This window comes from Alternaria arbusti, assembly GCF_024043155.1.
Source record: "Alternaria arbusti strain BMP 1465 chromosome Unknown scaffold_32, whole genome shotgun sequence".
Lineage (NCBI taxonomy): Eukaryota > Fungi > Ascomycota > Dothideomycetes > Pleosporales > Pleosporaceae > Alternaria > Alternaria arbusti.
In genome coordinates, this window is record NW_026249972.1 from 102000 (window position 1) to 115281 (window position 13282).

Here is a 13282-nt window from a genome sequence, read left to right on the forward strand (position 1 = left end):
AAAGATTAACATATCTTGCCTACCAATTGTGGTAGTCAGACGAGCTCAGCCTTCAATCTTTAGGTACATAGAATGGAATAATAATTAGTGTTAAGCCGATGCAGCGCACGTCCTAGCTAGGTATCATACAACAAACCTCGATCAACCCCTCCCACAATCTCAGCTCTCCAATGCCTCCAAGCCATCTCTTCAATCATATCCAATAACACACTCCCTCCAGATCAAAAGTATCAACAAAGAAAAGGATCTCCTCATAGGGCTCCGTCCAAGGAAGAGGTGATGCAATACCAATCATGTCTACCGCCTGAAGCTCGAACTTAGGCCGGCGAATGCGTCAGGGGAATGCCGTCCACTCATTAATCCAGAAAAGTCCACGCTCTCGTTGCTGACATGTCTCAGGCCGGGGGTTTGTGCGGCGGATAGTGCTTGCCCTTGTGGTGCGCCGGTCATGTTACCGAACGGGTTCGCGCGTCCAGGTACTTGTGCCGCAGGCGTTGAAGCTTGCACAGCTGTTGGTTGAGTTTGTTGCTGCGGCGCTTGCTGAGGAGCCTGCTGAGGCTGATTGTATAGCGAAAGAATCGAAGCGTTCTTGTCGAAGGGATTGGAGCTTTGCTGTTGGTATAGTGCCTGTTGGTTCTGGAAGCTCTGCTGCTGGTTCTGATAATTCTGTTGTGGATCCTGGTTTTGGAAGCCTGATTGTTGGGTCTGCCACGGGTTCGCCGATTGGGGAGTTGAGACGTGGTTATACTGCGGCTGTTGCTGTTGTTGTAGCTGTTGTTGCTGCTGCTGCTGCTGCTGCTTCTGTTGTTGTTGCATTTGCTGCGACCAAGGGTTCGGCATCTGCTGCTGCGGCGGAGCAGACATCGGCTGAGACATCTGTTGCTGTTGCTGTTGCATCGTTGGCTGCCCAAACGGATTCGAACTTGCCAGATTGGTCGGTGTAAACATTTGGCTTTTCGACGATCTCAAAAACGGATTTCCTGGGCTCGAGGGATTGGACATGGACTGATACTGTGGCTGTTGCGGTGCGAAGAAGGCGCTGTATTGTTCGGGTATTTGCGGCATCGGTGGCGGAGTAAACGACTGGTTGTACGGGTTCGTTTGGGCGAAAGACGAGGGTGTTGAGTCAGCGTAGCCTCCAGTTCGGTTCGGGAATAAGGGTTGTTGAGGTTGCTGTTGCGATATCTGCATGCCTTGAAACGTCTGTTCGAGGCTTTGCTGCTGTTGATCCCATGGGTTTTGTTGATAGCCGAAGTTTTGCTGCTGCTGCTGTTGCTGGGGCACCTGTTGCTGGACGTATCCTTGAGAGGCCTGTTGCTGAGCATATCCCTGGGGAGCTTGTTGTAGAAATGGATTGTAGGACGTTTGTTGAGTCTGAAGAGGAGCGAGTTGGGGTTGCTGTTGAGGAGCCTGCGCGGGAGCGTCTAACGCATCGAACGGGTTCGTAGAAGACGCGGTAGGGGGTGCGGTGCTGATTGTGTCGAACGAAATGCCATTGGACGCAGGCTGCGAGGCCGGTGTCGGTGTGCTTCCTCTCGATCTGCCAGGATCCTGCTCTCCAAGTCGAATCAACGCCTCCACTGCCCGGTCCAGATTCCCATTCAGCCCCTTCAACACCGTGGCGTTGCGCTTATCGTCTGGGAAGCCCATATCCCGGAGAGTTGTAAGTTTCGAGTCCAAGCCATCACCAGAAGTGTGTATGTTAGAGCCGAACACCCTAGAAGGCTTGTTGATGCGTGGCGGCGACTGGTCGTGTTGGCTGAACCCTCCCAGACCTGGTGACAGCGGAGGAGTGAGATCGCGTGTCGTGGAGGCCTTTCGCAATCCAAATCCAAAGCGGCCGGTGGGCTTCGGCGGTAATGGCGGTGGCCGGTCCTCAGAGCTCGTGCTGCCTGTGTTCTGTCGCGTGCCCGGTCGCGAAGCATCCAAGTAGATTCTCTGCTCGTATTTTGCCCGTATGTATCTCTCCATGGCACTGTCTACTTCGTCGATATCGATGGGTATGGAGGGCTTGACGTTGCGCGGATTATACGTCTTGTTCGACTCGAGATTGCCAATGCGCTTCATGTTCTACACAGGTGTCAGCAATCCGACATGAACCGCGGAGGACTAACAAGTCTTACGTCTACTTGCGCATTGTCCCACTTGTCCATACTCAAGGACTTGACCTTGGAGATGTGCGTTCCCAGTTTCCGATGTAGGGCCGCGCATCGCATGCACAGGAAGATGCCCAGCTACAGCACACGTCAGTTTGGGCTTACGGTCGAGGGACGATCGGTTCGTAGAGGAGTACGGTTTCGCTTCGTGGTATGGGTAGACTTACACTCCAGCTTGCCCATCCTGTATGACCTGGTTAGCATCTGAGAGCCCAACGAGATGCGCCTGCCCTACGTACCTGGATTCCGCGCGCCACAGTCGGCGCATGTCCCGTTTCCAGGGACCGTCTTGATGAGATCCTGCAGCGCACGCTCATTACGCGCCTGCTGGCGTTTGTTCAGAGCCGACGCCATGTCGTCCAGTCTGGAAGGAGGAAGCGGTTCGGGCGGAGGTTGAAGATCGGGGAGCGGCAGAACGTGCACGAGAGCAATACGCGCGGGGAAAGGGGGCAGGACGGACGGCAAGAGGGCGCGTAGGTAAGATTACTAGAGAATGAACAAGTCCATCGCAAAGCAAAACATGAGCACAGAAAGGGGAGCTCGTAGGGCCCTTAGTTGACACGCGCGATGACGAGTAATGCATCCGTTCCACTTCACACATGGCATCCGCACAAGCTCCAGAACCCTGCGTTTTTGGTCTATATACGGCATCATGCCCCTGTCTGAGCTTGCTGCCCTCCGCCCAAAAGTACATCATCGACCTCCCAACCCGATGGGCGTGGAACAGCTTACGACAGCGCATGAACGACGTGCAGGCTTGGTGGCGCGACTCGTAGACGCTGCCGATCTGATTTTGGTAAGGCCGAGGCCGTCTTCGTTGCCGCAGATACGATCCAAGGCTGACAGACATTGCCGTCGTCAGCTCTCTGGTACTCTAGAGAAGGAATCTTCCCAGCTAGTCAAGCACACGCAAAGAGCACGTTCGAAACTCTCAACACTGTTCAAGTGAATGTATGGTCACGCAGGTGGCTTCAAGCAACATAGAAATCGTAGCAAAAAGCCTAAAAGTGCCAGGTATTGTTCTAGTGACGCAAATATGACAACTATAGAGATGAAGAGCTCAGTATAGCCGTTGATTAATCGTCCATTGTGATTTTGTGAATATGGAAGGAAACCTGAGGCCGAGCTGCGACGGGCTTTTCAGGCGCGCGGGCAGCGCCAAGCGAATGCTGACAAAGATAGGGGTCCGAGCGGGCTAATTCTTCAACACGTAAAACCAAGCTCTGGATCGTTCTTCTGCTCATCAACAACCTCGCGATGCACAGCTTGCGGCACGTGCTCGACACCGAATGATTCAATGTTTGTCGTTCTGGGAGTCGTCGCTGCTGTGCGCGTTGTATGCTACTACCCCACTCTTGCCTGCTCCCTGGCTCGTCTTCATGGCCAGGAAGCAACTTTTCTCTCTGTGGGAGATTAATATTGGTTTTTAGCAGAGCCGTGTCTTCTCCACCCTACCCATATTCTTCTGTGGATGTGTAGGACTATAATTGGACATACATCTTTCTTCAGTTCATACTCTGTGCTGGTTGTTGTGACGATCCGAGCTTCGATGTGCAGTGGACGCTGTGCCTTGACGATTTCCTAAGGCAGCTCCCATTGATCGGGCTTCGAGCTTAAACACGCATTCGGCTGCTATGGTCTTGCCCTCGTCTATGTTTCGTTGTCGACCCCATCTCGCTGAATCAGCTGAATGATGAGCGCAATTCCAGGGCAACACCACGACGTGTCATAATGACACGTTGAATACTGGACCAAGCTGGCCAGCTGAGACGCCTGCACTCATGCATTTGGAGGCTTCTATCTCCAAGTCCAAGCAATAATGTACATATCCATTTCTGCGCTTCCTCCTTCGACATCCACACCAATACTGCGCCTCATAGATGCGCCTTTGATACCTCATCCCCTCGGAACCGTTTTGGCCAGATACCCTGCTTACCAGGCGACAGTATACCATTAGGATCGACGGCGTCTTTGATCGTCTCGACGAACCTTCGATACGCATGATCGTTGAAATCATACAGCGAAGCGACACGATCTGGGTAAGAAGTTAGCGACTGACAGGCAATCTCGAGGCAGAAGATATAACACATACCCATGGTGTTGACGTGGCTGCGATACTTGCTGTATCCCCTCTTCTTACCCGCCTCGAACAGGCCATCAAAGATGTTCTGCACCGCTTTCCGATGCATCGCGTTCGTCTTGTCAAACGTGAACATGTTGACGAAAATGACTAGATAAGGTATCGACGTCAGTATATGTCATCATCCACCGCTTAAGAGTCCGATCTTACCATGACGCTCATGCATAAAGAAGTCACAGAACAGATCAAAGTTATCTTTCTCGCAGATCTTCTTCGCCGTCCTGACCCAGTCCAGAATCTCTTTGCCCCTGGAAGGTATAATAGGGCTGTAGTCGTAATGCGCACCAATGCCACCCCCGGACTTTGGCAGGCGGAACTTCACCATAGGAAGCGACCAGAGCGTCGGTATACCAACGAAGAACCCACCATCCATCTCAGGAACAGATGTAGGATCCAACGTCTCTCCATCCGGCGCAGAAAAGATCTTACCAACCAACCTTCCCTTCGGCGCTTTCTCCCCAATAATCTTCTTCAGCTCGTCGAAATGCGCTTGAATCACATCCCTCGCGCCATACAGGCCGAACTTGGCATTCCAATACCCCAGATCGAACTGCTTCTGCAACTCCTTGATCCTCCAATCCGGTATCGAAGTGTCGTGTGGCCAGAAGTCTTCTCTCGGGCCCATCATGCCCAGCCACTCCGTCACATTGGACACATAGACAGTGTTGGGAAGCAGCCCGTCGCGTCGCAACGGCCCGAAGATATCGACAATCGTTTCCACGTCTTCGAAATCCGGCATGTCGAATGAGCAGGACATGAAGGCTTGGGGTGCGGGCGTGAGCCAAATACCTAGTTTAGTCACGATACCGAGGTTGGACTGCAGGAACAGTCCCTCGATACTGGGTCCGAATGAGAACTTGGAGAGGTGTGCGGATGGGGAGTTGGACATGGCGAACTGGCCTGTTCGGACGAGCTCGCCGTTCGCCAACATGGCTTCCACGCCGGCGATGTGTTGGTGGTGCGTCCCTGTGGGTGTGAAGCCTGTGCCGCGATCGATTGTGTTTCCGATGACTGAGCCCCAGCCGAGAGATGGTACTGATGGCCAGACATTGAGCTTGTTCTTGACGCAGTAGTCGTAGAGATCGGTGAATGTGACACCGGGTTCGACGACGGCGTACGCGTATTCGGAGTTTACTTCGATGATCTTGTCCATGCGGTGGAGGTCGAGGGCTACGCAGCCGGTTACGCGAGGGGCGGGTCCGCCGTATCTGTTCGGTGGTTAGATGGCTTGTAGCTGGTTTGTAAAGGGGAATGTACTGACCCGAGATTCTTTCCTCGTGAGAACGTCCATACTGGGATGCCAAACTCATTCGAAATCTTCAACACGTCTCGTAGTTCCTCGATGTTCTTTGGTCGTACGGCTGCACTGGGCATCTTGCGAGTTCCCTCCGCCTCGTGCAACTCATACGGGTCAATGTACTCGGTCAATGCATCACCTGAATACACCTGCGCATCACCAACAACACCCTTGTATTTCGCGACCGCCTTGTTAAACGCATTCTGGTCAACGCCAGGCGGCAGCACTGGCTTCAGCGGAACAGTAATAGAGTCTTTGAAGAGGTTGAAATGTGTGGACTGGTATTCCCGGTCGATGTACATTGGTGAAGGCGTCATTGTGAAAGGTGTTTGACATGTGTTGCGAGGAGATAATCTAGATTTCCATCATGTTTCTTTATTAATGTATCCTGCAGGAACAAGCCTTCTCGGCTGGGTGAAGACATGGGTGCCGATGCGCTAGCGGGCGTATGTAAAGGTGTCGTTCCCCACATTGCGGAGAACCTTGGAAGACCCCACATTCACCCTTCTCCAACGTTTTCGGGCCTTATCGTGCCGTCACTCCTCTGGACGAGATTCTGGCGTTTCCAGAATGAGCGCATCTAAGACGTCTACGATGCAAACAGTACGAGCGGTGCCGGAGGAAGTTTCTAGCGTGATTCATGTTGTGCGCATGCAGAGCATTTACTGCGCGCACATCATGATTGCACGATCAGCAGTCCTCCCAACTCAAGAGCATTCTGTTCAAGATTATTGCGAGAGGAGCTTTCTGGAACTACTTGTGAGGTGATTCGTCGCAAGCTCAAAGAGAGACCGACCGGCTGCACATACCAATCGGCCCTCGATCCGCTATCTGTATACACAGATAATCTGACCCTGGAAACTTTGAGTCTCCATATGGTGTATCATGCGACAACCAACGCCCATGAATCAAGCTCGATAGGAAGACATTGGTGGATCTGTCCGTGATCAAACAATCTCGGATAGATGCCAGCAATACCATTGATCGTCGCACTAGGATATGCCGCAAGGATACCACGCGTGGGCGTCCTCCCCCAATTCTCACCACGTCAACATCGTCCTTGTTTCCCAAGTCGCTACGACAGAGGTCGCCTTCAGTTCCGGGAACTTCTCTCTGTTAAAGAAGACCAAGCGACGCAAGATACGTTCAAATGCAAGACGTTTCGTGACATCTGGGTCTGGGGTGTTGCAAAGCTTGTCGATGCGCGTGAAGTTGACGAAAGAAGCAGCCGCTAACGTCTATCGTGCTGTCAGCGATGCAGATGGTTATTTCCCCAAGCAGAATGTGATACCTCAGATATGCCTCGTCGTTGGAGAGCCACTGAGAGCATATTCCATACCTGAGGGCCGGTCTTTCTCGATACCGCGGACCAAGAGCCAAGAAGTAGGTTCTGAGTAACCGAGACGTACTGCGTATCGTTAATATTGGCAGAAAAATCATACTTTTCAACGTACAGTCATCATGTTAATAAAAACGCATGGCATAGCCTGCAATTCCGGGAAAGCACTCGGCATCGCGATAAGCCAAGGAAGCAGGCTTTGTTCAATGGCCTTCAGGGTACCCGTGAAGCTAAAAGTTTGTCCGGGCTGAGGTAAAATACCAGCAATGGCAGCTCTGAGATGCGTCTTTGTCAGAGCTTTGGGTAAGCCATCTGCTTCTGAGCTTCTTAAGTACTGATCCAAGTCAGCTGAGATATATTGACGGAACGGCAACGTTTTACCTCGACTGAGATCCGGCGGTCCATGTTAGCCATGATGGTCTCTGTAGCATGCTCACATTGCGACGGGTAAATGTTGCCCCAGCCCCAAAGTAATATTGTCATTGGGATCTCTTTCTCAAGCGACTGTACCTCACGATGATTAGTGACTTGAAATACACTAGATTCCGAAGACAGACCTGATCCAGCATGATTCCATGACTCCAGGAGCCATGGTCGTCCATTGTCTCTGCGGCTTGTTTAGGTGATTGGATGTGAGGATCTTTTACTGGGACATGTTGAAAGGTAGCCGTAGCTTCCGATAACAAGTTCTTTCGACGACCCTCATTGATAGTCTCTGGTTGCTCCATTTGCTCAGCTTCAACTTCGCGTTTGACGAAAGTATCCTGGTGCAAAGTCTTGTTACCATTCCTTGGGTCGAAAGTATCTTGGTGCGAAGGCCTGTTACCACCCCTTGGGTCGATGTCAGGATCTGTCAAGTTACCTGATATTTTTGTCGTAGATTCCTGAGAGTGTCTCCGTGTGTTGATAGGCGCCGGGGTTACGCGACTCAACTGCTGCTGGTGACCGGAAGAGGGTGACTCTTGTCGCTCTAGCATATCGCGGTCGCCATCGAGTAGCTTTTGTAAACTCTCGACCCACTTCTCAAACTCTTCTGGAGGCGTGCCATCAAGTAGCGACTGCATCTCGCATCTCATATCTTTCTTTGATGCATTGGGGCCAAGATTGCGTTGGGCAATCGGTAATGCATGATAAGCAAACAGATCGCTCGTGCGTAAGAAGGTCCGAGGTATAGCCGCGTTTGAAAGCTCTTTTGCATTGACGTCCCGATGCCACTTTAGAGAGATTACCCGATCTTTGCGCTCCAGAGTGCGTTTCTGAGGCGGGGCCGCTAACAAGCTGGTATGCGTACTCTTAGCTTTTGCGACATGAGCCTTAGCACTTGGGTGTTCTCGCTCCGACTGTCTACCCCGTTTCTTTTTCTCCAATGCCTTTGGTGGTGGCGCAGGTTCTTCGTCAGAGACGCCGCTGATGTTCATATACCCGTCGCTGTTGTCCTCTTCCTGTGCTCCGTCACCTCTGGCTAGCCATTCCGTCGAGTGTTCAGAAGCTTTTGCTTTCAACTCGAGTAGGCTAGCGGTAACGTGACCCAAGATGTCATCTCCAATGTCACCCCCATGAGCCCTTGCGCTAGTAGACAGAATAGTTTTCAAAACCAAGTTGATTTTGGCAGCCGTGTCAAGATGCTCGGCAAGCATAGACGCTATACGCTGCTCCATCTCTGATTGGAATACCTCCTCCATTCTCAGTATGTTGCCTTCTGGAGCCTTCTCCTCGCGCATGTGTTGCCCCAGTATCTGTAAACCCAGCTGGTCCAGAATGCCAGCAGGGAAACATATTCGAACGAGTCCTTGGACCGCATTCTTGAACACCTCGTTTCCCAGGTCGGTCGCAGACGAGATGACCTTCACGCGAAAGACCCAGTCTTCTCCGGTGGGCAGGTGTGTGTCCTTGGCAGATCCGGCGCGCGACGAATGCGGATCCGGCTCGGTGTGCTGGGCGCGTTTCGAGGTAATACGCGCGCGCTTCGAAGCTACATTGCGGGCTGGAGACTGCGACTTCTGCCAACTGTTAGCTTCTTTGCGATCGAAGTGCAGCCGCGTCTTTGTGACAAGCAAGAGCTGATGCAGTCGCGCTGATACTTGCCCGTCGCTTCTTCATTCCACTCGCCATGATGTTGACCTTAGAGAAGATAAGAATCAGAAAGCGTGGAGGTTGTGAGGTGGAAAACAGCTAGTGGTAGTGGGCGAAAATTTGGCAGTCGCGACAGGTGAAGGTGAGGGAAAGAGCAGTAGCGCGCGTAAACGCCCGCAAGGTTACCGCGACCCGCCTACAAGAATAACCGACATCTGGACTGCAGATACGACAAGCCAAAAATTCGTCAGAACTGAACATCTGGAATACACCGTCGCAAGATGAACTATTGGTCTGTATTCCGCCTCGTCGAACTGTGTCCCGAATGACGACATCAACCTACGGAGCCTGCAACAGAACCTCAAACTCAAAAGGCTCGCACAGCAAACTATACTCATCCAGCGTCCTCGGGCCACAGCTCCCACTCCCCAACCCATGATGTTCCGCATCCAACCTCAGCACAACCTCCTCCCTCTTCTTCCTCCTCAACTCATGCGGATGGTCCGCAGCCGCAACATCCTTCATCCTATAATGGCTAACCTGGAAGTCAAACAACTTCCTCTGCCCACCCTTCTTATCCGCGAACTGAGCGAGCAATCCTGCGCCGCTATCATTCGTAACGCTAACATAACGGGTATCTGTGCGGTTCGCCGATTCTTGGGGTACTTCGTAGTCGACCCAGAGGGCGTCGATGCTGGAGGCTGTGTACTTGCCTACGGGCTGGGAGAGCTTGCTGTCGCGGTAGGTTTCGCCGTAGCCGCGGCCGAACCATTCGACGTGTTGGAATTGCGCGGGGAGTTCCAGGACGAGGCCGATGCGGGGGAGGGTGCGGGGTAGGTTCTCGCCCTTGGGTGTGCCGGTGACGTGTACGGATAGGGTACCGTTGGCGCTGAATGTGTATGTGAGAACGCAGTCGATGGACCATGACAGGACTGGAGGCGCAACGCGTTGGTGCACAGTGATCTTGAAAGTCTCAGAGCCCGACTGAGACCACTCGACTTTGCGAGTCAATGGCTTTGCGTGGTGTAGTTGCTTGTCCTTCCAATCCCAGCCGTCTTGCGGGATGTCGTTGTCGGTAGGTGCACGGAAGATGTCCATTTCAGGTGCTTTGGAGATGAGCTCAGTCGAGCCTTGCTTCCAGGAGGTGAGACTGCCGTGGAGCGTGTTGAACTCCCAGGTGGCTTGATCCGTCGTAATCTTGAGGGTGTTGCGGGATGGTGTCTCAACAGTGACTTGCTTGCCTGATGATTGAGGCTTCTTCAAGGACGACACCGGAGTCACAGGTATCTGTGCTGTTGAGATCTCGAAACCTGCCTTCAAGTATGGTGTAGCCTCCTTCAACTGGAACGAGATGCTAACCAAGACCTCATCCTCGCGAGCTTCGATCGTTGGAAGATGCACCTCGAAAGTTTGACCAGGCGAGACACCAGAAGGAATTTCCAGATCTCCAGTAACCCCATCAGAGGATGAAGAGGAGACTGATGTGTATTTGCAGACCAGGTGATCGAGCGTAATGAAATCGTATCGGTTGATGAACGTGGCCTTTGAACCATTCACTTCTAGAAGCTGTACGGGCTCGATAGCCTTCTTGTACTCGATCAAACCAGCGTTGGGCGAATGATTGGAGTTGACAAGACCGTCCATGACGAAGGTGGAGTCGTGAACCTCTTCGCCAAAATCACCACCATAGGCGTAGAACTCCTCGCCGGTCTGCTTGTCCTTGGTGAGAAGACCGTGGTTCGCCCATTCCCAAGCGAAACCTCCCTGTAAAGTTGGGTACTTGTAGAAGGCATCGATGTACTCTTTGATGTTACCGGGGCCGTTGCCCATGGCGTGGATCTAATACGGTGAGTCATAGAACTAAGGATCAACATGGCGTATCTTACGTATTCACAAAGCACCAGTGGCTTCTTCTTTTCCTTGTCTTGACCAAACTTGATGATCTCGTCGAGCGGGGGATACATCCTGGAGTACATATCCATGGTGTCTGCGTAAATGTCCGCTTCGTAGTGAATAGGCCGGCTGTCGTCGTACTTCTTGATGTGCTCGTACATGGCCACGAAGTTTCGTCCCATGAAACCCTCGTTGCCAAGAGACCAAATGATGATCGATGGATGCATCTGGTCTCTCTTAACGAGTGCTTCCGCACGGTCTACGTACGCCTTCGTCCAGTCTGGGTTGTCGGTCGTCCATTCCGCGGCCTTGTCCCTAGTTATAAGCTGACGCTCACGGAACGGCAAGTTGCGCTCCTCCTTCGAAAGCGCGGCATCGGCGATACTTTCGAACCCGTGGCATTCCACGTCTGCTTCATCGATGACCCAGAAACCCATCTCGTCTGCGAGGTCGTACAGTCGTGGGTCGTTGAGCTGATGAGATGTGCGGATGGCGTTGATGTTGTGACGCTTCATGAGAAGAAGATCTTCTTTCATGAACTCATACGGTACAGCGCGACCAAGAGTGGGATGGTGTTCATGGCGGTTAACTCCGCGGAAAACGACCCTCTTACCGTTGACTTTGATCAGGCCATCTTTCATTTCGACTTGTCTAAAGCCAATACGTTGGGCAGTAACTTGATCGCTGGAAGAGACCACCAGATGGTAGAGGTTTGGCGACTCAGCAGTCCACTTGAGTGGGTCCTTGACCTGGATACTGAGTTCAGTCACACCATCACCCTTAATATCCGCCTCGGATGAGGCGACTTCCTGCTTCTTTGCATCCAACAGCTTTACTGTAACCTTGCCAGAGCCAGTCGCACTGATCTTGACTTTGAGTTCGGCATCAGTGTAGGATGAATCCAGAAGCGTCTGGGCAAAGACGTTCTCGATTCGGGACGCCTTGGGGAAGCCAACCAGGAAGACGTCACGGAATCTATGATGATGAGTTTCAGTTCATCTTGACGACGGACCATACTTACATGCCACTCAGCCACCACTGGTCTTGGTCTTCGATGTACGTTCCGTCACAATGCTGGTACACCCTAACAGCCAGGGTGTTCTCAGCATTGAGATCGACAAACGAAGTAATATCAAACTCATCAGGATTTCTGCTGCCCTGAGAATAGCCAACCTCTTTACCATTCACCCAGACGTGGAAAGCGGCGTCAACGCCTTCGAAACGGAGTCGAAGCTGACCGTCCTGGAGATGTTTCGGGACCTTGAACTTACGAACGTAGGATCCAGTCTCGTTCTCGGTAAAAGGCACGTTGGGAGGATCAACCGGAATGTGATAGATTACGTTGGTATATTGCGGGCCTTTGCCGAAGCCCTGCAGCTGCCACATGCCTGGCACGGCAATGTCGCTCCATGATGATGTGTCGAATGTAGTGGATTCAAATCCTTCCGGAGCCTCAAAAGGCGAGTATGAATGCTGGAACTTCCACGTGCCGGAGAGGCTGTGGGTTGTAGACTTGTTCACATCGGAACTAAGCGCATCAGCCTCTGATGCGTAGTTGTGAAAGTATGCGCGCGCAGGCAGCGTGTTCTTGTGGAGGATATCGAGGTTGTTCCAGTCCGGAACGCTCGCTGGGTGTTGACCTGAAGACATGATGGATGGATTGAGAATTGATGGTACTTCCACGAACCACTGCTCTACGTCCTCTATCTTTGATACAGTTGTCGACACCCCACAGTAAGGCGGCCGTACTGCGGTAGGCAGCGTGACTTGGACTGATCAGGGAAGCCGTCCGCCCACATGTCGTAGATGCCAAGAGGACGTTCCATCTGCTTCTCAGGTGACAGGACTAAGGAACGTGTCGGCAATAAACGGCGCATGTTGCTTGTAGGAGCTGGGAAGACTCGCATCGGGGGGTTGATGGGGCGACGTCCGGGCGCAAGCGCGAGCGGGGGTTCTTCGCTTGATCACTCCGACTCCGTTGAAGGGAGCCTTGGAAAACTTTGGACAGGCGCTTTACAGCTTGTGATGATTTCCGGACGCGTTTCTATTACACATAGAGGCACTGCAGGAGTATTAACTTTCTTACGACTGTATTCGCAGAGGTAGGTGTCTGGTTTCTCTTTCCAAGGGGTCTGATCAACGGGGCGGCTGCCCAACTCGGCTGGCTTTACTCCAGGAATCCATCCCCGCACTCCGCTGCCCAGCCCAGCTACACCACATTAACCCTCGCCTGGTTCATCGCGACTCAATGCCAAACCGACCGGCTCAATTCCTGATTCATCTCCTTCGTAAAGACTTCGCGCGTGGCGCTCCAGAGCTGGTACAATTTGGGAGGTCCGCCCGCTAACCGGCCTGCTTCTGGACCTGGGCCCGCCCCTGCAGAA

The 13282-nt window shown here is 52.5% G+C and overlaps 4 protein-coding genes across 4 annotated transcripts; all 4 read right to left on the reverse strand.

The window, feature by feature from the left end:
* Positions 1–297: 297 nt before the first annotated feature.
* J4E86_011299 (uncharacterized protein) lies at positions 298–2510 on the reverse strand (the record flags this gene model as incomplete). Its single annotated transcript, XM_051451792.1, has 4 exons — positions 298–2070; positions 2124–2234; positions 2324–2340; positions 2396–2510. The coding sequence occupies 4 exons, from the start codon at positions 2508–2510 to the stop codon at positions 298–300; spliced, it is 2016 nt and encodes a 671-aa protein (XP_051297049.1).
* Positions 2511–4030: 1520 nt separating this feature from the next.
* J4E86_011300 (uncharacterized protein) lies at positions 4031–5910 on the reverse strand (the record flags this gene model as incomplete). Its single annotated transcript, XM_051451793.1, has 4 exons — positions 4031–4191; positions 4249–4386; positions 4447–5504; positions 5558–5910. The coding sequence occupies 4 exons, from the start codon at positions 5908–5910 to the stop codon at positions 4031–4033; spliced, it is 1710 nt and encodes a 569-aa protein (XP_051297050.1).
* A 1313-nt stretch (positions 5911–7223) lies between these two features.
* Positions 7224–9044, reverse strand: J4E86_011301 (uncharacterized protein; the record flags this gene model as incomplete). Its single annotated transcript, XM_051451794.1, has 3 exons — positions 7224–7250; positions 7490–8916; positions 9014–9044. 3 exons carry the CDS (start codon positions 9042–9044, stop codon positions 7224–7226), a joined length of 1485 nt encoding a protein of 494 aa, XP_051297051.1.
* Positions 9045–9344: 300 nt separating this feature from the next.
* On the reverse strand, positions 9345–12548 carry J4E86_011302 (uncharacterized protein; the record flags this gene model as incomplete). Its single annotated transcript, XM_051451795.1, has 3 exons — positions 9345–10844; positions 10892–11873; positions 11920–12548. 3 exons carry the CDS (start codon positions 12546–12548, stop codon positions 9345–9347), a joined length of 3111 nt encoding a protein of 1036 aa, XP_051297052.1.
* Between the last annotated feature and the right edge of the window lie 734 nt (positions 12549–13282).